Source organism: Hydra vulgaris, chromosome 03, assembly GCF_038396675.1.
Source record: "Hydra vulgaris chromosome 03, alternate assembly HydraT2T_AEP".
Classification (NCBI taxonomy): Eukaryota; Metazoa; Cnidaria; class Hydrozoa; order Anthoathecata; family Hydridae; genus Hydra; species Hydra vulgaris.
The window spans coordinates 35627501-35653571 of NC_088922.1; the positions used below are offsets into that span (position 1 = coordinate 35627501).

Genomic DNA, 26071 nt, shown 5'->3' on the forward strand with positions numbered 1-26071 from the left:
TTTAGCCAAACTTTTATATCTTCTGCTGTTAATGAAAGTTTTGAGGAAGCTGAGACTTTGCAAGGTATTTAAAAATCTGCAAAAGTATTTTGCATTTTGCTCTTAATTTCTAGTAGGTATAAAAAAATTATTTAGGTACTTAAAATATTAATTTTACAAAAACAACTTTTTAAAATTACTTTAAAATTATGTAGTAGCATAAAAAATATAGTGTGTTTAAAAAATTTGAATGTGAAACCATGACTTTTTTGTTTTTACCCCAAAAAAATTTTCTACTTTGTTCCTCATGCAGTTACCCAATCATATATACTTTCTCATAACTTTAAATGTCTCCATTTTCTATAATATAATTCAATTTAGCAAATAGTAAATAACTTCATCTTGTAAATTGAATTTGTAGAGGTTGCCACCACCATTTCTCAAGAAGTACTTTCAGCAAAAAGAGCAACTACTGATTTCCTTTCATTTTCTCTGTAAGCCTGTTGATTTTTTATTTGTTATTTTAAACACTTATTTGTTCTTTACACTTGTCAGTATTTTTGATAAGATTTTCATATGAGTTGGTTTATTTATTGTTGCTGTGGTTTATTTATTGTTGTTGTGGTTTATTTATTGTTGGCGTGGTTTATTTATTGTTGGTGTGGGTTATTTATTGTTGGTGTGGGTTATTTATTGTTGGTGTGGTTTATTTATATTGAGTGGAAACTAAAATCTTCAAAGTTGATTTTTTTTATTACAATTAATTTGTTTTAGTGAAGAGAATGATGATAACACATGGATAAGTGAAAATATGTTCAAGATGCCTCAAGGTTATCAAATTATTTTATCAAAGTTAAAAAGAATGCTATATATATATATATATATATATATATATATATATATATATATATATATATATATATATATATATATATATATATATATAATTATATATATATATATACATATATATATGTATCTATAGCATGATCATAAATTAAAAGACCTAAAATGTTTATTTAAATGAAGTGACCAAAGAGTCATATATTCTAATATATATATATATATATATATATATATATATATATATATATATATATATATATATATATACATACACACACACAAATAATTTTAAATGTATTCTACAAAATAGATTGCTCAATATTCTTAAAAGTACAGAGCAATAATAAATTAGTAGAAAATCACTTGTCAAACTTTTTTCATTTTACACTGTGTTTCATCAATATATATATATATATATATATATATATATATATATATATATATATATATATATATATATATATATGTATATATATTTATATATATATATATATATAAATATATATAGTTCTATAGTTTGTTGCATTTGGGAAGCACGGAAGGAAAAAAATGATTCTTACGCCAACACGTACATCACTTTTAATTACTTTTGACTTTCGTCCAACATTTGCGTGTTAGACGAAAGTCAAAACCATTAATTTAATTACAAATTAATCGTTTTTTAAAAAAACCACAAAAACGCAAATTTAATTGACCAAAATGTTTTTAAAAACATTCTGAATGTTTTTAAAACATTCTGAATGTTTTTAAAACATTCTGAATGTTTTTTAACAATATAAACAATGTTTTTATTTTTATTGTTAATTTTTTTAATAAAATATTTTTTATTTTTATTTTTTTTACTGTATATCATGCGCGGAGTGTTGCTACATTGACTATCATATAGCCTGACTCGCAAGGGAGTGCTGCTACATCGACTGACAAGTAGCCTGACTCGCAAGGGAGTGCTGCTATATCAACTGACAAATATGCTGAATCGCAACGGAGTGCTGCTACATCTACTATCTTTTAGCCTGACCCGCAAGGGAGTGCTGCTACATCGACTGAGGGTATGGTTATGGCAGGCAGTCTATCAATTAATAAATAAAAAAATTTCGGTCTTGTATTTTAATTTTTACTTTTTGTCAACAAAATATGAAAAAAACTTTCGGACAACATATAAGAGTTCTATATATATATATATATATATATATATATATATATATATATATATATATATATATATATATATATATATATATATATATATATATATATATATATATATATATATATATATATATATATATATTTATATATATATATATATTTATATATATATATATATATATATGTATATATATATATATATATATGTATATATATATATAAATTAGTAAACAAATAATACCTAATATTTCTCTAGGTGCTCGGCTGAAGCACTGAATATTCGGCTACTTAGTTTTTATACATCAAATTGTTTTAACTATAGTTATGTATAAAAGTATCATACTTTTCAAACCATTCAAAAAAATTGCAAAAATAATCAGCTCAGGTATATCTGTAATTTCTACAGTAATTTCAGAAGTTGCTATAGATAGATTTAGCACATTTTTCTTTCTCAGCGAAAGGCTGCTTAACTCCGATGAACCATCACCAGTGTCTAGTAGCACCGGTGATGATTTATCTCCACTAAGAGAAATAAAATTAGATAAAAATGATCAAACCAAAATGGTCTAATTGCAAATGAAATGAGTTTTTACAAGAAACTGTTTTCTCAAATTGTACATTTCTCAAATTGTTGTCAGTTAACGTAAAATATTATGCTAACAGAACTCGGAAAGTTTTTCTTATTTGCTGGTGGCATTGTACATAGTGAATGGCTATTTTTGGAAGTATGTATAAATTATGAGGAATTCCCATCATCATTCATCAAACAGTGAAAATATTTTTATCATAACTTACTACTTATAGATTTAAAGTATTAAATATGCTAATTAAATATATTTTTTAATGCAGATTCATTTGAAGAGTATAAAAAAGCTTTGATGTTGGAAGAATATAGAAGAAGCATTTTTCATAAATTCTTAATTTATTTTGTAAGCCAATAAATTTTTCAACTTATAATAATTGCTAGTCTGTCAGTTAGACAGATAAAAAATTATTACTCACTAAAGAAACCTTGTTTTATAAAAACAATTGGAAAACGTAATTTTTTAGAGAGTTTTCTTTTTTTTTCAGAATGAGAAAAGTAATCAAGATTTACAAGATATATTTGCTGTTGAAATTGTTTTCTCTACAAGAGACTCATATGATAAAGTCGAGAGTATGTGATGAAACAAATTTTTATTTATTGTTATTTGAATTGCTATTACTTGTTATTAATTATATCAAGTCACTAAATAAATTTAATTTTAAATTATAATAAACTTTAGGTGCTTGTTGCCCATATCTCTCAAAAAACAATAAAAAAGGTTAATTATTTTGTTCTAAAATTTTTCATAAAAAGTTTAGAAGTTTAAACTAATGCTTTTGTTAAACATTTGTATAAATTTTCATCAAATGTTATTTAAAATAATTAATATTACAAGATGATAATTTTGACTCATGATTTTAATGACTATTTTGTGTTCATTTTGATTAAATTTATATTAATTTTTAAAGGTGAAGAAGTTATAGTTAAGTTTACACCAAATAAGCCTCAACCAGTTTGTTTTGATGTAAAGTGAGTATTTATATAAATATATATATATATATATATATATATATATATATATATATATATATATATATATATATATATATATATATATATATATATATATATATATTTGTTTATATGTATTTGTAGGTTGAAAATTGTTTTTTTATTATGGATAAAAAGATAAAAAGTCAAAGAATAATTTAGTTTATGTTACATTCAATCACTTTTTAATTTTTTTTTTTTTTACAATTATAAGATATTTAATTTGATTTCTCTCTTTCTGATTAAATTTAACTGAGAGAATTATTGAATAAATAACTGTAAACCAGTTTTACAACATTTACATCAAACAAAAGTTCCACAACATTTACATCAAAGAACAGTTTTCATAACATTTACATCAAACAACAGTTTCACAACATTTACACCTAACAACAGTTTCACAACATTTACATCAAACAACAGTTTCATATCATTTACATCAAACAACATCTACAATAAACAATATCAAACAATAGTTTTACAATATCTACACCAAACAAAATTGGTGAAAACATAAAGAAATTATTAAATTCAGCAAACTGCAACTTTTCAACAAATGAAATCTATTCTACAACTGGTTATTATGCACTTAATTCTAAAGTTAAAACAAAGAGATGATTGAATTTAATAATTGTTTGGTGTGGCAGGTGATTGCTTAAGAGTGTTAAGTTTTTAAATATCAAATTATGCCTGAAACTGTAAACATTAAGTTATGTCTGGAATTATCAACAAATTTGTATCGAATTGGCTAGTCTTGGTTACATACAAACAGTATCAAAATAACAATATTATCTTGTGATCAAGCTTGATTGCATAATGTGCAAAATGTCTGCGATTGTTGCATAAAAATAAATAATAAAAAAAAAAATTGATATCAAAAAGTAATTACACCAAAAGCTAATTGCAACACCTTACTGATATCAAACAAACATTTTCTGTATAAGAAAGTATTAATTGCAAAATATGGCGCGTTTTGTGAGTTCAAATTTTTTGTTATGTGATACATAGAGAGGTTTTTCCTCAGCGTGTGATTTATCAATCAAAACTTATTAAAGAATACTTAATATATTTAAATACAGTAAGCTTATGAAACAATTTAAGATTCGTAACAAAAACAACATTTAAACATAAAATATATTTACCTGAACTAGTTTTATAAGTAGTGAAAATCTATTTGGCTAAAAAAAAAAATTAAAAAATCTTTTTTGTTTTGTTACCTGAAAACTTTTAAAGAAAACAGCTTACACAAAAATAGGCAAGGGATTTCTAGTTAGGCAACACACTGCAAGAGTGGCAGGTGTTATAGCTAATTCAAGAGATGATGTTTCTGATTTTGCACTATCTTCTTTAACTGCATTTAGATATAATGAAACATGATATAGATCTTGATATATTGAAAGGGTATGTTTCTGTAAATGGTGGTAACAAAAAAGGTGCGTGCATTAGGTTAGCCACATATCTTGACAAATCTTTACTTCTCTTAGCATGCAGGCATTACATCTATGAAAGACATGCTGTTCAATGTTGGAACATTTATCAAAGCTGTAAAGCAAATGGTTCTTTTTTTTAAATTATTTTTTGTTTAAGAAACATGAAAAAAATAGAACTCAATTAATCAAAACTCTATTGTGTTAAAAGTAAAAACTGAAGATATTTTTGATAGCTGGTTCGAGGAATAGTTTAAGAAAGCCTTATTGCTTTCTTAAAAAAATATGAAGACAAAAACAATGAAAAAGTTTATAAAATTCTGAGCATACTGAATAATCTGGAAAAATAAAGGTTTATTAACATTCTGTTTTTGTTTTAATAGTATTATTTAAGATAGGTACAAATCTGATTATCTGGAGTTAGCAGAATTGACAACAATGGTGTTGTCTGATGATGAACAGTACAGACTAAGAAAGGTTGGGCCTGTACATCATGCTAGATTTATATGGTAAAGGGTGTATATATTCGGAAAATTTATCTCCTTCTATGAGCATTGCCAGCCTGACTGATTTTGAAAAAAATGAAATAAAAAATATTGTATTTTTTACTACTATATCTTTACACTGAGTGGTTTATAAGGGCTGGAATTCCTGTATTTGTTTCATATCAGGTGTCATTTTTACGCTTTACAAGTTTTGAAATTTTAATATAAACAGTTTGTAAATTATCTTGAAGTAGCAAATGTTGTAATTTTCCTTTTATATAACAAATATAAGAACAGAAGGTCAATTAACAAAAAAAACTTTATTTTATAAAAGCAACTAGTATTTTCAGAAACTAATTATATAACTGGTTTTCAAATTTTTCAACATATTAGGCATTTTACTAATCATAATACAAATATAACGCAAATACGCTTGAAAACAAATTTTGAGTTTTGCGATCTTTGTTACTCAATTACTTGTGCTTAACATTTATATTTCTTTCTACTTCGTCAAACAACAATAAAAATTAAAAAAAAATAATGAGTATAATCCCCTCAGTTCATCTGAAAAAAGGGCAAAAGAGGACTTCTCTCAGCAGATCCAATGGTCAAAAAATGACCATTGGATCTGCTGAGAGAAGTCATGGAGTGGTCCAATCACGAAAAAAAAATTTTCAATAGTAATATCAAGGTTGGGGCTCCTTATGGAAAACAATGTTAGTTAAAAATTATTAAAGTCATTATTTTAAAATACCCTAATATGTATTATGCATACTGTATCCTAACAAATCTTTTTATGATTCATATTTTAAATCTTGATTATGTCTTATATTATTTTAGTAATGAATGAATAAGGAATAAGTGAATAAGAAATATATAAATTAATGCATTTTAATAAATGTAAATTGATTAATTTACATTTATTAAAATGCAATAAAAAGAATTACACTAAAAGCGTTTCAGGTAACAACCTATTTTTACTAGTGAGTTAAGTTATCAAGTAAGACATGTAATATTACAGTGTATTACATGCGTCACTTGATAACTTAACTCACTAGTAAAGGCCAGGTATGATGTGAGAACAAAAGACCAAGTATTATGTAAGAACAAAAAGCCATGTATAATGTGGAAACAAAAGACCAGGTACAATGTGTGAAAAATAGACCAGGTATGGTATGAGAACAGAATTAAGTATTTTTATGATAAATTTGCTATATATTTTCTTTTAATTTTGAAATTTTTTTAAATTTGAGTTAATTAAAAATGATCAGTAAATTTTACTTACAGTGCCTCTTATATTGATGCAAATAGCAATTGTTATACAACTCAATTGGATTCTATCCAATTAAAGTTTCGACATTTATTTATGCCGTTACCTTGCATTGCTGCTTTCCAGGTAATTTTTGTAATGTTTTGAATTTTTTGTTGTGTTTATGACCTTTTTGTTAATGATTATTAATAATTGTATAAAATTAATAGTTAAAAGTAACAAATGAAAAAAAAAAGGAACAAAAAAAAAACCATTGACATTTGAAAATAACTAATAATAGATAAAATAATAAATGTAAGAGATAAAATATTGAAACACATAACAAGTTTATCATGTAAAAAACATAATAAGTTTTTGTAAAACTTTATCATTAATCTATTTAAGTTTGTATTTTAAACTTAAAATTTATTGATTTATAAATTTTGTTTATAGTATAGTGTAAAAGGTTTATTTGATGCTTTGTGGCTTGATATTGAAAAAAATCCATCTAAAACAAGGTAACAGTTTTATTTTTATCTAAAGTATTGTAAAGTAAAGATTAAAAACATCTTAATGATGCAGGATTCTGCAGCTTTTAGTTCAAAGTTTTCTTTTTTAATTATTCTTAATAGCAAGTAATGAGTTAATATGTATGAGTTATATTTATGTAAATTGATCCGAGTGTCAATGGAAGGAATTTTATTTATAATGCGCATTAGTTCAAATAATTTTTTTTTAATTATTAAATGCTATAAATATCAGTTTGAAGATATCATATAAAGTTTATCTTTTTATTTACTTTTATGATTAAAACTTATTTTATATATATATAAAAGGTGTTAATACTAAAATAATGTGCAACATGAAAACTGACACCCTTAAGTTATTAGTTATACATGGTGTTCAACATTTATTGTGTTAATTCGTACCACGTTGATGTTTTTCATACATTAGAGTTATTTTAATTGATGTATCAATTTTTATGGCAAATGCAATTTTGTTGCTATTAAAATATTTACTATGATATGCTGTAAACAGTTCAAAGAAAAATCTTCCTTTTTAAATATTAGACTTTTTATATTATACTAAATATTATATTAAACATTACACTTTTTATATTATAGCATTAACTAACAAAAAGGTCTTTTTGCACTGTTACAAAATAAAAGATTTTTCTAATTGCACAGTTTATATTTTTCATCGTGTTTTTCAGAGTTACCAAGTGTTTATCAGTGTTGTAGTGATGAAGGAGATCAACAAATTGTTCGGTTTAAGTTTTTTTAAGAAAATAATCTAATAAAATAAATTACAGCCAGGCAGCAAGTTTGGGGTTTTCTAATACTTTTTTAAAATCCTGTATAACATATCTGGTCTGTGGACTAGTGAAATTGTTAACGCTTAATTTAGTACTACTGATTCTTGGTATTTTATGCTGTTGTGTGCAGAGCTGCCAGAATAATACTGTACAGATCAACAAGAGTTTTATAATAAACTTTTCTATAGCAAGCTATTATCTGTGTTTGTAGTAGCTGATCTCTGCTGTCACTAAGGCATAACAAAAACATATGCTTTTACCCACCTGGATTTCTTGAAAAAAATATATGCTTTTACTTAGCTGCATTTGTTAAAAAAAGAGCAACAACTTTTATGTTACTTCAATTCGTACATTTGCATAATATCGATTTTTCATTTCCAAAATGGCGTCCTACAAAGCAGAATGAAAGTATTTTTTTAAAGATTCAAATATTATTATGCATCTGTAAACCTACATTTACAGACCCATAACAATTATTTTGCATTTCACAGGCTTCATTATAAATAAAATATCTTCTGTCAAATATTTCTGCTAAACACTGTCTAGAATTGAAACAAACTTGATGCAAACTTAATATTATAGCTCAAGTTGTAAGAAACATAAATATGACAGCATTCTTTGTCTGTAATAGGTTTACTAGGTCAAAAATCAGAATTATTTATTTTATATTAATTATTAACGTTGTTATCAGAAAATAATAAGACAGGTAAAAATTGTGTACATAGCTATACTGCATCAGTCGATACCATTTCTGTCTTTTGTAGATCTGTTTTTAATTCTTGTTTAATGGATAAATGTTTAGATTCTTTTTCTTGCATAGAAAGAATCGCATAACTCCATAATCCTTGAAAATTTCTTCCGCAAAAAATAGAGCAACATAACTAATTGTCCAAACTTTAATGTTGCAGTTTAGAGAAAAAGAAGTTAAAATAAAAGTATCTTTGACAAACAGCAGTAACATTCTCTTTATAATTTTTTATCAACAACATATAACATTTAATATTTTGTCTAATGCATTTTGTTTAAAACATTCAACAGGTATAGTTGTCCAAAATAATGTGGTTGATGATTTGTACAAAATGCTTGTTTAATTTAGAGCAGATCTTTTTCTTAATAAATAACCTAAAGATTATTGTGTGGATTATTTTAAGTAAATAACTAAAATCATTTTAAAATATTCATCATCTTAATACATACTTGGAACTAGTCGCTTGTTGGTCTGCTGCTTGAGCCATACCTCAAAATTGACTTTAAAAATACTAATTTTTAGTTAATAAATAATCTAGTCTAAAATATGAAAATAAAAAGTTGAAACGTTGAAATAGTATTAAAAGTTGAAATTTTTTCAATATCTATTATTGGAAACTGCTCTGAAGCAAAATCTTTTTATATATTTAACAACATTTTCTATAAAAAAAAAAAGGATGTAAGATTAAAAAATACAAGTCTTAAGGTATATTGCTAAGCATGCAGCATTTTTTTAATTTTTATATCATGCCAAAAATAACATGTTGCAATGTTTTTTTTAAAAAGCTTTGTTTATATAATTCATATAATTTTATAATAAAATTGTTTATATAAAAAGTTACGAAATTGATACAGTACGATAAAAAATTAAAAAATCTTTTTTACGAAAACTTTTTTATAAAAATACATCAAATTCTGTTATAAATCTGCCTTATTATTATCTTCAAAGTAAACTTTTTAGTGAATATTTTTACTAAATTTCAATAAAAACGGGCAAAATGTTGCTGGAGACATGTTATTTTGGATTATGGAGTGGGAGATTTTATAACGCAAATTTACCACAGTATTTAACAAATTGTTGTGTTAATAAAATATAACCTATTTGCGAACTAACATGTGTTGCATAGATTTACTTTAAGTCAAAAAACTATATATTTTTATCTTTTTTTAAGTTTTGGCGAAAAAATATTACAGAATAACAATATTATATCAGTAAAATATATGTGCAATCTATCATCAATGATTTTAAAGTTGAAATTAGAGCAGTTCATTACATATGAAGATGGTGAGATTTTATTGTATATTTTCTAATGTTGTGTGACATAAATGATATGTATTATATATTTTAATGATAGTATTAAATGTATATATATATATATATATATATATATATATATATATATATATATATATATATATATATATATATATATATATATATATATATATATATATATATATATATATATATATATATATATATATATATATATATATATATATATATAAGTTGAGTCATAAATAACTTCCGTTTTAATAAGTCTCCTTTAAACTGTAATGTCTCAGTGAATATTTATTTTACTTAATCGAAATAAGCAGCATTTGAATCACACTTTTGCCTAAGTAACGCTAGTCAAATAATTCTGTTGGCATAAAAATTAGTTCATCGGGATTTGATAAAGTCAACAAAGGCTGTTTTTGTGAGACGTTAGATTGGCAAAGGTTCTACCGGTGAGAAAGTTATTGAAGTGCTTGAAAAGACGGTAGTCGGTTGGCGATAGGTCTTGGGGTTAGGTGGAAAGGGCAGAACTTTGACGCTCAATTCCTCTAATTTTTGGACAGTGATTCGTAAGATATGCGGCTGCGCGTTGTTGTGGAGCAGGCTCAGATCTCCTCTGTTAACCAGTGCTGGCAGCTGCTGACGCAATTTTCTGTACATTTCATCAAAAATCGTTTAAAATCCTGGTATAGTCTTAGAAGTATAATTTAGAGATGTCCAGAATAGAATATCCAGCTAAATATCTGGGTTAAAAAAGAAATTTTTGAAATGTAGTTTGTAAACTTTGAAAGCTGTAATCGAAGTGGATTCAGTGGCGAATCTAGCATTTTTTGTAGTTTGAGAGAGCAAACTCCAAACAAAAGCTGTAATTGAAGTGGATTCAGGGGCGGATATTTTGAAACCCTATACAGGCTCAGAATAGACAGAAATATGAGCAATCTGATTCGCTGATTTTGAAAGAGAGGCAAGTGCGCATTTGTTGAAAAATATATTTAAAATCAATACAGATTATCGAAATGAATTTCATAGTAATGATAAACTAATTTTATCAATAAACTAAGTTTATCAATACAAATTTTGTGTTGCTATCAACACAGGAAATTTTTTTATTTTAGTACTCTTCAGAGTATTTAAAAGGTATCAAAATCTATTTGTACAAGAGAATTTTCACTCGTAAAAATCTTAAAATTTCAATAAAGTTTACCTTGGTGATGGAGGTTTTATCTGTTGTTAATTTAAAGATATGGAAAAAAAATGTATGTGTTGAAGTAAATTCGAAAAGATTTATAAATATATTTCTCGTAAAATATGTTCTTGGCCTTGAAGCATGCTCAAATACAAAGTTTATATACAGTTGTACAGGCTACTTGTGAAGTACTTTTGCATATAAAGATTATATGCAGTTTTACCAGACTACTGGTGAAGAACTTTATTTATAAATTGATTTATATGTTAATTATAAAGAGTTGAACATTAGAGTTTTTAAATAAAAAAAATTTGTACTGATTGCAAAACTAGCTTACATGTTCCATGACAATATTTGAGCTCTGAGGAGATTTTGTTTTCATGTTTTGTTTCAACCATAGTTTTGAGGAGACTGATATATTTTTTTATTACATAACTCTCATAAAACATCGTCTTAAATCATTTAACACTTTTTAAAGAGCTCCAGAGAAAACGTGTGTACCAGTTTTATCAAGAAAATTTAGATAAACCTAAATCATTCACTGTTTCTCATTTTGAAGCAGAAAACTTATCAAGATCGACTATATATGGAATTATTAAACGTGTAGAAGAAGATAAACCATTTGAAAGGCAAACTAGTAGTGGTAGAAAGTCAAAAATGATGACTAAGCGTGCCATCAGTCAACTTACCAAGCTTTTTGACCATAAATGTGGTATTTCTCAGCGTCATTTTGCCTTTTGGCCTATCAACTCCATACATTGTACAGTCTGGAACAGCTATTAACCAGCATATTTATGTTGATGAATGTTTGACTAAAAAACTATTACCACACATCAAACAGCTTCCAAAAAATACCAAATACATATTCTGGCCTGATCTAGCAAGTGCCCATTACTCAAACAAAGCTGTTAAGTTTTTGAATGAAAATGGAATAAAGTTTGTAACAAAAAGTGAAAACCCTCCAAATATGCCTGAATGTCGTTGTATTGAGGATTTTTGGTCTTGTATCAAAGGAGATGTTTACAAAAATGGTTGGCAGGTAGAGAATTTGGATCAATTACGCTCTAGAATAATTTACTGTTTTAAGAAATTCGAAAAAGAGCTGGTACAACGCTTGGCAGAGTCTACTAGCAGAAGACTCGACACAATAAGAAGACAAGGTCTTGTTGAATTAAGATAAACGTTTTTATTAAAATTAGAATAAATTTGCTATTTTATTCTTTTTAAAACAATAAAATAGGTCTTCTAGATTAAAAGTTATTTAATTTTTAGTTTTGTCCAGATTTTTAGTAATCACCCGTTATTATCAAATGTGTTTTGTACGTAAAAACTCTTGAAATATTTAACTGATAAGATGTACGTTAATATTTTTCTTTACTTTAATAAAGCATCATTCTTAAACCTTCAAACACTTTGTCAAAAATTAAAAAAAGTATGGTCAGGTATTTTAACTTATATATAAATAGGATAAAAATTGTATATTAATAATCTATTGGAAAATTTAACAAAAAAAGTGATATTTGTTTTCTACTGAACAGTTCTTTTGTACAGTTACATATAAGCGCTGATATTACAAGCTAGTTAAAAAAACTTAACCAGTTAAAGATGAATTATGGAAATTATTGTAATAAAAAAAACTTCGTCAAAACAAGCTTTAACATTTGAAGAAGTTTAAAAAAAAAGTTATTAATATTACTTCAAGATAAAACATAAAACGTCTCTATTTTTATATTATTTTGCAAGAGGTATTCGCAGAAATTGAAAAAAAGCACACTCGACTATATTGGTTATACCAAAAAGTTTACATAATAAAACTATTCATAAAATTTGGAAATATAAAAGATAAATATTTCTGCTCTAGAAAAATAAAAATAAAAATTATTTTTTTTTTTTATTTTTATTTTGCTAAAGGAGTATATAATGTAAAATAAATTGATAGCATAATAAATGTAAAGTTTATCAAACTTTGTTGCTTTATTTAATATTATTTACCATCAGTTGCAGTTAAAGGGTAAACATTTTTTACCAATTATAGAATACAAGCTATATATCAACAAACATGTGCTTTATATGTATTGACTTTTGAAATTGAAATAAATATCAACATGAGCTTGTATGTTAGCAATTTTTTTGTTTCTACCTTTTTACACTTAGTTTTTCATAAGAGTGTGGTAAGTTAAGAGTTATTCCTTTTGGTAATCAGTTTACTATATCAAAACACACTTGTGGACATCAGGTTATAAATTTTTTCTTATAGCTTATTATGCTACAATGCTTTGTAATCTTTTATTCTATACATTACCAAAGGCAATCTAAATCAGCTCTTGCTCACGATTGCTTTTATTTTGAGAGTGTTGCAAATTATCTGGGCTAGCTATAACAATCAATAAGCAATATTCTCAAACTTAAAATGTTTTAGTGACGTATACAATTTATATATGGGAATAATAAAAGTAAAAATCTGAAAAGAAATTAGCTTATTTTTTAAAATATTTTTCTTGTTATATTACAGGATTAATGGGAACTTAATTTGAAAAAGCTTATATCAAGTTAATAATATTCAATTGATATTACTTGGTAAATTTTAAAACTGTTTTAAGAAATCTATCGTAGGAGAATCACAGCATAGTCAAGTTTTACCATTTGTTACAACGTTTGTCATTTTTATACCTTTGAGTTATAAAAACCATTAGGAAAACATACTAAATTTTTTAAATCTTTATTTTTAAGAAAATATTATGAAAATCACGGATGTTTTGAGTTGTGAAGTTTTGTAAAATAATAAGTATTGTATAAAATCGGATAGAAAAATCATACTTTTTTTGTTATTATTATTTGCCAATTACTCAGTTTCACTTTTATTAATCGATACGTTTTTTGACATTTGTTTTGATTTAAACTTACGCGCAAAAGCCTCTTTTTCGAAATCAGCGAATTAGATTGCGCATAGCTCTGCTTATTCTGAGCCTGTGTAGGGTTTCAAAATATGCTTCAGGGGCGGATCCAGCATTTTTTGAATCAATTTTAGAATGGTTCAAACTTAGTAATACTTTGATTGCTTATGACGTTTTAAAATAATATCATTGGATAATTTTTTTAAAAAAGTAGAATGTGATTGGTTAATTTTAAGTTATGATAATTACGCGGTATTTAATTGAAAATTATGTTACTACTGACACTGTTCTTTAAAAAAAAAAAGGTATTTTTATTTCGTTCTCTCTTCTGCTATGTTATTACTCTTTGCATCAATATAATCTGTGCGAAATTCTCTTTCATTGATCAGTATATACCACGACACAGTACAATAAATATTTGTTGTGGCATGGAGCTACTAAACCACATGACATTATTTATAACTCAACCTTTTATATATATATATATATATATATATATATATATATATATATATATATATATATATATATATATATATATATCGTTTTTTTAGCTACCCTCATAAACGTTGGTATACACTTACCTCCTCGTAATCATGTGCTTTTCAAATTTGAGTTCGGTGAAAGTTGTTTAGTTCGAATTGCAACAGACGACTATACTTTACTTGACGAAATCGATGATTATTTAGAAACGCTTAAACTTCCAGAATAAGCTTTTTAGTTCCTGTTTATAAAAATTTAAATTTTTTGTCTTTGTATGTAGACATTTTTATACAAAAAATCTTTTTACTATCTTACGAAATCTTCATAAACATGTGTTTGCAACATATGTTTATACTTTAAAAAGTTTGATTTACTTTGCAACATATGTTTATTTTGAGCGCAAAATTTATTTATTGGATTAACCAATTTCAAATCATTCCTATAAGTAAAATTTTTTAATAATTTAATGCATTTGTATTTTGTCGCATTAAAATCGCAATGCATAAATTGAAAAAAAATTATAAAAGTGACCAAGAAACAAAGTAATTAAAAATATGGAAGTTTCTACGAGAGACCCCGAATTAGAAATAAATTATTTATCATGCATGCTGGAACTTAAATGTGAAATTAGTAAGCGTCGTCGAAAAAGATACCAGAACGCAATCTCTTATCTTCCAGGAGCAAATCATGATACGGTAGATGAATTGCGTAATCAATCAATAAATGATTACCTTAGTGATATGGCTGTTAGTTCATCATTCCATGGAATCAATTATATATGTGATAGCACGTATAAAGTACGAAGAATAATTTGGATCGTGGTTACTCTTACGGCAATGTTATACGCAATGCGTGAAGTTTATGAAAGCACAAGAAAGTATCTTAATTATCCCGTAAATACTGTTCGTATGAAGATCTATGTAAATGATTTAGAATTTCCAGCAGTTTCGTTGTGCAACTTAAACGATGTAAGAATGAGTATTGTAAATGGAACATCTTTTGATAATGCACTTATTGATCAGAATGCCCAGAATATTTCTGCCGACGATGCTCTGATGATAGCCCGAGAAGCACGCCATAATCTTGAGGATATGCTACTTGAATGCAAATTTAATGGTCGTTCCTGTTCAGCTAAAAATTTTAGCGAATTTAATTGGATGCAAGGTGATCGTTGCTTTACAATTAATTCAGGTAAGCCTGGGCACAGCCGTCTATCAGTGAAAGGTACAGGTATAAAAAGAAATCTAGAATTAATATTAAATTTGCAGCACTACGAATATTATCGTGATGAGATGGAATCTGGAATCCATTTTATTTTACATAGTCAAGAGGAAACACCAGTCAGGATGAGAGGCCCAATTGTATCCCCTGGGTTTACCACATACTTTCGAATAAACAAGATAAAGGTTGGTATTTTTGTAACCAAATTTGTTAAGTTTTAAAAGTTTTAAAACCCAATTTAAAACTTAATGTTTTGTTTATAATATAAACTTGTCATATTTTCAACAAATACTACAATGTTATAGCTAAAATAATTTATAATAAATTTATCTACCGCTTATGTTATAAGTTAAAAAAAAATTATTTGACTATTTATTTTAAGTTTTTTTAAACTACTTTTTCCAGTAGGTTGACAAGAGATAGATACCGTTAAAAACGAATTAAGATTAGTTAGTATAAATTTTAACGTATTTTATGCCAATTTTTACAATTATAAGTTTTTAAATTAAAAAAGCTTTGGTTTGACAGACACCACGTGATTTGCAAATAGTACAAACCTTTATATAACAAATTTGATCAAACTCTTGAATTGGAACTTACTCTTAAAAATGCCCCCAGTATAAGAGAAATTAGTTTTGGAAAAAAAACTTTTTTTATGTTAAACACAATCATAATTTATAATTAGATTTTAATTTACATTTGCAGAAAAAAGGTCGAAAAACAAAATGCTATTTTTAATTCGTTTTCAACAGCTTATTTCATTTCAACTAGAGTTTCTCATTTCCCGTAAGTTTTCCATCCCAGAACTCCCGGTGTGTAGTTTTCTATAAATATATTTATTCTATACTTATTCTATATTTGAATATTTTTTCTATATTTAAATTGTGATTTTAGATAAAATAACACATAAAGCCGGAATCCCGACATTATGTTTTATTTTATTTAAAATCGCAATTTAAATATAATAACAAACAAGCAAGCAAGTTTCTAAAACAATTTTGTATTAGCACACTGATCTAAATTATTTCCGAAATTAAAAAGTTTTTTAAAACTTTTTAATTCCAGAAATAGTTTTTTAGTAAAGTGTTTTTTCACTTTTTGTCTTGGCATTTATCGACTAGCCGTCCAACATTACTAGCTTTAACACAATTTCCTCAATAACCTGCTGTTTAACAAATATTATGATTTTTTTTTCTTTTTTTGCATATTTCTAATTCCTAATCTAGTGTTTTCATGTGGACGTTTTATATTTAAATCAGTTTCTTTGTTTGAATTTTTTAAATGATAAAAAATCCCGCTTGTAGAATATTCTTTCCACATTATTTTTACAACGTTGCGCAGTGATCTTTTTATACAAGCTAGGTGGACTAAAGTCAGTTCAAGAAATCAACTAATTGATAATATTTTCACATATACAGTATGGGATTCCCGTATGGGAAATAACTTGCGGTGTTAATTATTAAAAACCAATTAGTAATACTCAGCGTAGTTAAGGAGAGATCTGAACGATTTGCATTTCTTAAAAACAAAAATTTACATTTAATTTTAATTTAAATTTTTAAACTTCAATTTTTTGTGTTTTCCGCTTATTCTCGACTATTGCTGTTATATATTTTTAAAAAGTAGAATTTAAGCTTTTCTTATATAGTTTATTTTTTTATAAATCTTCTTTCAACCAAAGTATCAAGCAAAACAAATCTACCACTAAAATACATAAAACGCATCGGGGCAGCATCATAAAAACAGTTAAAACAAATGTGTTAAGTATTTACATTCCAAAAATGTCTCTTTTATTCGAAAGTAAAAAGTTTTCTTGATTACAGCATTAAAATATTCAATAAATGACTAAAAACCTCTTATTTTATCTTTCCGTAAAAAGTAAAAACGTTAAAATCGAAGTTTTCACGTTAGTTTTCACTCATAGCAATTTACTTCCTTAATCTCTTTATAGTCGTTTGAATAAATGACCAAAAAAAAACGTTTCAACTTTTATATAACTTCTGCTCCATAGTATTAAGCTAAAACTTGAAACTCGTAGATAATAAAATTACCGAATATTTGTAAACAAAATATACGGTGAGCTTCAAGACTTTTAAAAAAAATAAACCAATCAGAACGCACACAAAATAAAACGGCTTTTTTTAAACAGCGAAAGGACCAAAACGCTATATTTTTCTGCGGATCTCTCCTTAACCTCATTGAGCAAGCAATTATTTAGTCGTTAAAATGTAGTTTTACTTTTGAAAAAGCTAAGTTACAAATTTACCGAGTTTGTAATACCATTTAACAAAGTTTTAAGAAAAGAATCATTTTATTGCAGTGATAGATTTTACTTTAGAGGGTGAGTACTATTTACTTACATTAAATATTTTATTTAGAACTTAAGCAATATGTATTGGAACACGGTTTGAAAAACTGCGTTAAAATTGCCAAATCTTTTTTTGTTTTTAATTTTTAAATTTTACAACTTTTTATATCCACATGTATCCAAGCTACTTTTTTAAGTGTATAGCTAAAGTCCTAAGGTGCACAGCGATGTAAAAATTTTAACAACATCAATCCATATTTTTTTGCAATTCAATTATTTTCAGAAAATTGAAGAATGGCGGAAACATAATCAAGAAGAAAGAAATTTTTGTTTATTTGATTTTATTTTACAAATATTTTGTGATATTAATGTAACAAATGTAACTAGAGATTCATAGAGGTCTTTGCAGTTAAAAATTTCGTGTTTGGCATCAAACTGTGCAACAAAATGGTCTGCAGTACATATGATGATGGACCGTTTTTAAAACAAAAATAAAAGTTGGTAAATACTAGCGATGTTTTTTCATCATCTGGGCTTCTTTCAAGGACGGTCCAAAAACAACTTTAAAGACTCGTCCTTTAAAACCAAAAAAGGAACGTCGAAAACATAGTAAAATCGCAAAGTGCAACTGATTCGACCGCTGGTGTTGAAGTAGCATATCGTAGCATATCGTAGCGTATCGTATCGTATTGCGGGGCAAAAAAACGAAGCTACTTAATCAGAAAAAGAATCAAAATCAAAATCAATCAGAAAAAATAAACTCATAAGATTATTTGTGGTGGCAAGTTGTTGAGTCGTGACAAGACATTAGCTTATTACATTGACTCTAAATGTACAAATTATTCTTTTAAACATATGCAAAAGTGGTCTTTAAAGGCAGGGCATATAGTATTTCCATCTTATTATAGTTTATATAAGTCAAAAAAGTTATATTATATATTAGATTAGAATTTTTTTGTTACAGAAACACGTGTCGAAATTAACCTACAAGTAATACTTAATAAAACTACTAAAGCCTAATTAAAACATGAAGTTCTTAAAAATCATACTTTTACAATGCCATTCACATTAATTAGCAAATGTGAATGTGATTGGAGCTCCGGTTACAGCACTTATAAACAGAGATATACAAACTCTGATACCACTGATGAGTTTCTGTCTGTATTTTTATTTGTTCCATTGAGACTGAGTGACGGCCAAAATATTATTTGGTGAAAACCACAAAATTCATTTACACTTTTTTGCCGACCAATTAAATTTATTTTTTCAAAAGAAACAAATGTATTTACTACAAAAGAAATTATCCAAGTTTTAAAAATAGTATCTCAACTTATTCCAACATCTGTAAGACTCGGCAAATCACGACGTAACAATTATAACGATAGGTGGAAATTTTGAAATGTCTCGACTGACTCAAATTCTACATGTGGTGTGACTCCCAAAACGATCAACGGTGAACTAAAAGACTTGGTAGTTAAAAAAGAACATAATGGTTTTGGTCTGTTTACATTTTATGCGTAGATTCATTTTTTTGAGAGCATGTTACACATTAGCTATCCTTTAGATGTAAAAAAGGGCCAAGCTGGAAGTGATGAAGATAAATCTATTGTTCAAAAACGTTCAGAAGATATCAAATAAAAATTTAAAAACCATATGGGTCTTATTGTAGACAATAAGGCCCGTATGGTTTTTAAAATGGTCAACTGTAAACCTAGCTTAGGGAATACAAATGATGAGAATACAGCTTGCAGGTTTTTTATTAAGCCAGAATTGAGTGGTATGATTACGGGTTTAGACGTCAATCTCATTAAAAATTTCAGTATTTTATTAATAACACTTTTCTCTGGCTATGATACTAATTATTATGAATTTGAAAAACTTTGTACTGAAACCAAAACTCTTTATCTTAATCTATACCCGTGGTACAATATGTCTGTTCCTGTGCACAATATACTTGTACATAGCACAAAAGTTATAAAAACGCGCCTTCTTCCAATCGGATACCTATTGGAAGAGTCTCAAGAAGCCCGCAACAAAAATTTTCATTGATTCCGATCATACAAGAAAAAACTCATGTATTTCTACAAATATAGGCTTGCTAAATATGCTTTTGGTAACATCAGATCCTGTCAAAAACTTATACAGAGAAATGTCAAGTAAGAAAACCAGTAAATTACCGTTAGAACGTAAATTAGTTAGTTTAAACCAGTAAATTACTTTTGAATTTAATTGTTCCACCTGCAATATCACCATAGCTAGTTGGAAATGCAATTCTGAGTGGCGAAGAAAATTATTTTGGGGTCCGGTTCTTCGGATAGTGAAAATAACAATGATTCATCCGATGATAATTGTTAGGAAAACAATTTTTTTTTTTTTACGTTATCAGTTGAATTTTAATACACGTCTTCACAGTTCCGATAATTTCATGCGCGCGCAATATATAATAGTACGTCATGGTTCTTTATGCGCTGAATCGCATGAAAACAAGTAAATTCACATATATTATAAAATAGTAACCTTGAAAGAAACAGTTATTTATTTAAAATCATTTTTGTTTTTTCATAAAAAAGATATTGATTTAGCTCTATATAAGTTTATTTTACCCATTTTAAATCTAAAGTCTATTCTGTTTATATGTTTTGTTATATAATATTTGTAATCAAAGAAAAAAACAACAACAACTAAAAAGTTTGTTCGTTGAACGAAAAAAAGTTCTAAATAGTAATAAAATTGAACTTATTGGGAAAGAAGATTGCAAAATGGTAATATATAAATAATATTAAGTTAGACTTAAAATAGTTCAAATAAACTTAAATAAAGCAAAATCGATGTCTTTATCATGAAAAAAAAGAAAAGAAATCTCATGTAAACAACTGTTTCTTTCAAGAATGTTTTCATTATATATCTGTGTATTTACGATAAAAAATACTTGCATATAAAAACATCAATCAAAAAAATGCGTAACTAATAAATAAAACATCAATAAATTATCTATTACATTCTAAGGAATCAAGTTGCAGAACAAAATATTTTTTTTCCACCGAGCTTGTAAAGAGCTTGTAAGCGATACACTGTGCGTTGTTATTAGGCCGGGTGAATAAAAATGAGCAATTGCTTTTACTCAGTAATTTGTCACCTTTACGTGAATAAAAACTTCAAAAACTTAAAAATTAGGCTTTTGTTCACGTAAAGCTGACCAATTGCTAAAAGCAATTGCTCATTTTTATTCACCTGGCCTATTAAAAACTGTTGTTATAATCACCAAACTTATATTTGTATCAGCATACGAATTTAAAATAAGTTATTTTTATTTTAAATCAGTATGAAAAACATTTAATTATTTGTCAAAATTTTTATACGCAATTTTTAACATCTAAAAAGTCATTAATTCCAACGATGATCCGCCCGTACACCAAAACTCCAGGTGGTAAGCAAATCTATATTTATTATATTAGTATCGCCTGAAATTTACTTTTTTTGTAAAAATTACTTTTGGTTTATCCTAAGGTTTGTTCTATATAATAAAATAACACTGGTTTTAAAAAATTTTTCAAAATAAATATATTTTAGGGTACCCACTGACCAATATTATCTGAAAATTTTTTTTGTCAACCTCGTACTCAAACCTATTAAAATTTTAAAAATATTATTCCTTCAGAATTAGGCATTCGGCAATGCCGACCTAATTGCCGACCTAAAAGTGTTTGAGGTCAGCAAAAAATCGCCGACCTCGTTTCAATGTTTTATGGTAACTCCTTTGTGTCAAACTTTTTTGCTGACCTGATGTCGACCTCTAACAAATATATTAATTATACATTAGCTGCGCACAGAAAGCTTCATGATATCACCAAAGTAAATTATCAGTTTATGATTTTTTAATTATTTTTTTTAATTAATAAACTTACTTTTTTGTTGAGAAATTTTTATCTCTCTAATAAAAATGGCTTTTTTAAGTTTATTAATAAATTTAAAAAATCTATTTTTATTAATACAGTACAATATATTGTACTTATTTATTAAATAAAAATAAATTAATAAAGTTATAATAAAATAATAATGTAATAATATAAAAATCAAATCTGCAAACTCAACAATTATTTTCATGGATGAAATTGCAGAGTTTGTTATGACTGATTGAAAAGAAAACTTTCAATAAAGGTACAATTGCGGTACAATTTCGTTCTTTAATAAGACTTAATTTTATTTTCTTTATCACGCCTATAGAGATAAATAGCTTTTTATAATATATTCATTCCCATTTTGGCCTTCACGAGTTTTTGCTGAAAGAAACGTGGGTTAGTGTTGGGATTAAATTAAACAAGTACTTGAAAAGGCAAGTTCCAACCTCAGCATCTCGCTATTAAATTTATATGTCCCAAATTTAGCAATATCTATTAGCGTTAATCCCATCAATCATCTATTACTATATTGTGAAACTATAGACTTAAAGTTTACATTTATTATAAATCTGGCTGTCGACAGCAAACCAAGCATTCATGCCACTTGCATATTAGTTTGTATGCATATGGTGCTGAATGTTCAGTTTAAGGGTTAAATCATCCAAAACCCCTAAACTGAATATTGATCCTTTAAGAGATATGCATCGATTTTCAACACCTTTATTTTAAAGTCCTTTCGTAAGAGTTCATTGCTTTCATGGAGTCATCAACACGTTGGATTTCCATTTTTTTTCCCGTTTTGATTTGTCTGAAGGTGTGTTATAAATACTGCATAGAAATTGATCCTTTTTATATGTAATAAAAATCCGGAGGTATATATAAGGGTACTCCTTTCTGTCTTCAACTATTCTCTAAAGAATAATTATAAATGCAGAGCTAGATTCTTGTTGCACTTCAGATAATTTTATTCAACATTTTAACATGCGTTTAATTCAGTTAATAAATTCTTTCCTGTTAATATCAGACTTTCCAAGTAAGCGGTATTTTCTTATACTTTGAACCCAATAATTTGGCACGCAACATATTTCCTCCTCCAGGAATAAGGAGTGGACGGTGAAACTTTTGAACTTAAAGAATTTTGATGGCGACACATATCACAGTTTAAAACTATTAACATATTAAACTATTCAAAGTATTTGAATAGTTTAATATGGTAATAGTTTAGGCAGCCGTAGCTAGTCATCGACCGAAACAGAAAAAAAAGCCGAAACTGAAATAAACTGAAATTTCGAGAATTCAAACTTGGTGCCGAAACCGAAACCGAAATTTCGGCTAGTCAAAATTTATTTTATTAGAAAAATTTATTTAAAAATGCAATTTTACATTTGTTGTTTTTTTATACTCGTATTATGTTAAAACTAATTACGCGTGTATCCCAAATTGAGAATTAATACATTAATTAATACAGGAAGTTTAGACAATTTTTATAGCCAATGTAAATCTTTTTTATTTAAAATGCATTGGATTCCTTAATATATTTTATTTTCAAAATGGTTTCAACCACTTCTGTAGCTTATTTAGTTCCAAAGATATTCGTGTTTTAATATTTTCAATTCAAATACATTTTATGAAATATTTCCTTAAAGTATCTCCTTAAACTTTTGGCACCGAAAAAAAAAAATTTTGTCTTTTTTTTTTCTTGCGTAAAAAGTTGCGTTAACAATAAAATTTTATTAGAAATTAAATCGTAAATCCAAATTATTTAAACAATTTATAAATATAATTTTTTTTCAGGTTAACGAACACGTACTATTAAATGGTCAACTAACTATAGCTTTAAAATTGTTTAACATAAACTAAATTTTTAAATGTTTTTATTTAAAATACGTTTAGAGTAACAAAGTAATAAGTGTAACAAAACTTTGAGGAAAATTATTACCTTTATTATTAAATTATCAAGTGAAAAACGAGGAAATAAAACAGGACGAAAACTTCAAAATATGTAAAAAATAAATATAAATATAAACTTTATCTTTACATATATTTACAACATTTAGTCAACGATTTGTTAATAATTTCAGTATTATTATAGATTCAAAAAGAGATTTAACCGCTTATAGTTTACTGTTTCGACTAATTTATTATTTTCAGCACCTACGATAATAAAACCTTTTCGAAAACTATGAATGAAAAACTCGTTGAATTTATCTATATGTTGCGAATTATTTGAACTCAAAAATTTGAATTTTCAAAATTCATTCAAAACTTCGCTGACGTTATATCGGTAAATTTACTGAAAAAAACTTTTTACTATTGAATTGCCATTCAAACTTCAGAGTAAACTCTGAAGTTTGAATTGCAGTTCGATAATAAAAACATTTTTTTATATATTTTTCTTATTTTAATTTTAGCCTTAAATTAATATAAGAGTAACATAATGTTAAAAAAAATTAGAGGATAGCGGGCAGCTTTAATTTTTAGTATAATTTTTAATATATATATATATATATATATATATATATATATATATATATATATATATATATATATATATATATATATATATATATATATATATATATAAATTGCCAAACTTAAACTGATATAGGTCGGAACAATTTTTTTACAAAGGTTTTACCATAAAAGATAGAAACGAGGTCAGCAAAAAAATTTCCTACCTCAGACGCTTCAGTAAAAAAGGTCGGTATTGCCGAATGCTGATCCTAATTCCGAGGGCTCTATGTATTGTCATCAAACAGTTTTATACAAAATTTGCCTTGGCTATTCCGTTCATAAATTAGACAAAATTTTCTAACTTACTTAACGAAGTGCACCATGGAGAAGGTAAGCCACAGGACTTTGCACTCCACCAGTGAGCTGTCATGTTGCCTAAGGTTAGCCCTCCATTTCTGGATTCTTTCCTTTACTTAATAGGCAGTTCATGTCAAAGTAATAGTAACTCAGCCTAAGGTTAGCCCTCCATTTCTGGATTCTTTCCTTTGCGTGATAGGCAGTTCGTGTAAAAGTAATAGTAACTTAGCCTAAGGTTAGCCCTCCATTTCTGGATTCTTTCCTTTGCGTGATAGGCAGTTCGTGTAAAAGTAATAGTAATTTTGCTTTTTTTTGTTATTTTAATTTTTTTTTTAATTTTAATATTTATAATAATGTGCAGTTAAGCATATAGATAAAATTATTGATATATAACATAGAAATATCTTTAAATTAAACAATATTGGTACATATAAATATATCAGATATGATTCGAATGACTTTTAAAGATAAAAACAACTCAAACGCAATAAAACCAAATAACATAATAATAAAAGAAATAAGATAAATTTATACTATAACATAATTATAAATTTATATTAAATACAATTACCTCGCAATCCTAGCTACAGAGAATAAGATCACCTTTTTCAAAATCAATAAATTAAGGAAATGATCATACTTCATCAGGTTCGTTATCATACTTAACAAGGTATGTAGTTCGTCTACCCTTTAATTGATTAATTTGTACCACTTGCGCAAGTTCCCAAGATACTTCAAGAGAATCATCTTCTCTAACACGATGTTGTATAGAAAAACCTACAAAATCACATGGATTGTTAATAAACTTTGGTAAGGAATGTTTTTTTTGTTGCTCCTGAGTTTTTTCAATTAATTCCTTTTTTTTTTGCTTTTAACAGCTGCATCACATATTATACGAGGTTTTAAATTATTACTTATATTACTTAAAGATTGTTTGTTTGGTGTTAAATTTGCTCGAATGACAATAAGAAGATTTTGATATAATTCCTCGAAAGACAAGTTTATTCTTTTGCTACCTTCTATCTTTGTTTTACAAAAAAGTTTGTTACATTCGACACATAAGATTAAGCGATAAAAATTTAGTTGAGAAAGGAGCACTTTTGCCTTTAATGGCTCTTTTATACTGCGAACTGTTTCATCTGCTTTCATCTGCTAATGATATCCATGCCCTTACATTTAAATTTACTAAATCATTACAAGCTGCAACTTTTTTTTGT

At 26.5% G+C, this 26071-nt stretch overlaps 2 protein-coding genes across 2 annotated transcripts in view; both read left to right on the top strand.

Annotated features, from left to right (window-relative positions):
• LOC100200134 (AP-5 complex subunit beta-1) overlaps positions 1-14929 on the top strand; it is a 109378-nt gene extending 94449 nt beyond the window's left edge. Inside the window, exons 23-33 of the mRNA XM_065793041.1 lie at positions 1-64; positions 401-473; positions 754-809; positions 2824-2903; positions 3046-3130; positions 3240-3278; positions 3469-3529; positions 6750-6858; positions 7165-7229; positions 9946-10058; positions 14687-14929. Of these exons, the coding sequence (XP_065649113.1) occupies positions 1-64; positions 401-473; positions 754-809; positions 2824-2903; positions 3046-3130; positions 3240-3278; positions 3469-3529; positions 6750-6858; positions 7165-7229; positions 9946-10058; positions 14687-14844 (903 nt within the window). The 3' untranslated portion in view covers positions 14845-14929. The remainder of the gene's footprint in view (positions 65-400; positions 474-753; positions 810-2823; positions 2904-3045; positions 3131-3239; positions 3279-3468; positions 3530-6749; positions 6859-7164; positions 7230-9945; positions 10059-14686) is intronic.
• Positions 14930-15220: 291 nt separating this feature from the next.
• Positions 15221-26071, top strand: part of LOC100212333 (acid-sensing ion channel 5-like) — a 29143-nt gene continuing 18292 nt past the window's right edge. The window contains 1 exon segment of the mRNA NM_001309739.1: positions 15221-16021. Coding sequence (NP_001296668.1) covers positions 15221-16021 — 801 coding nt within the window.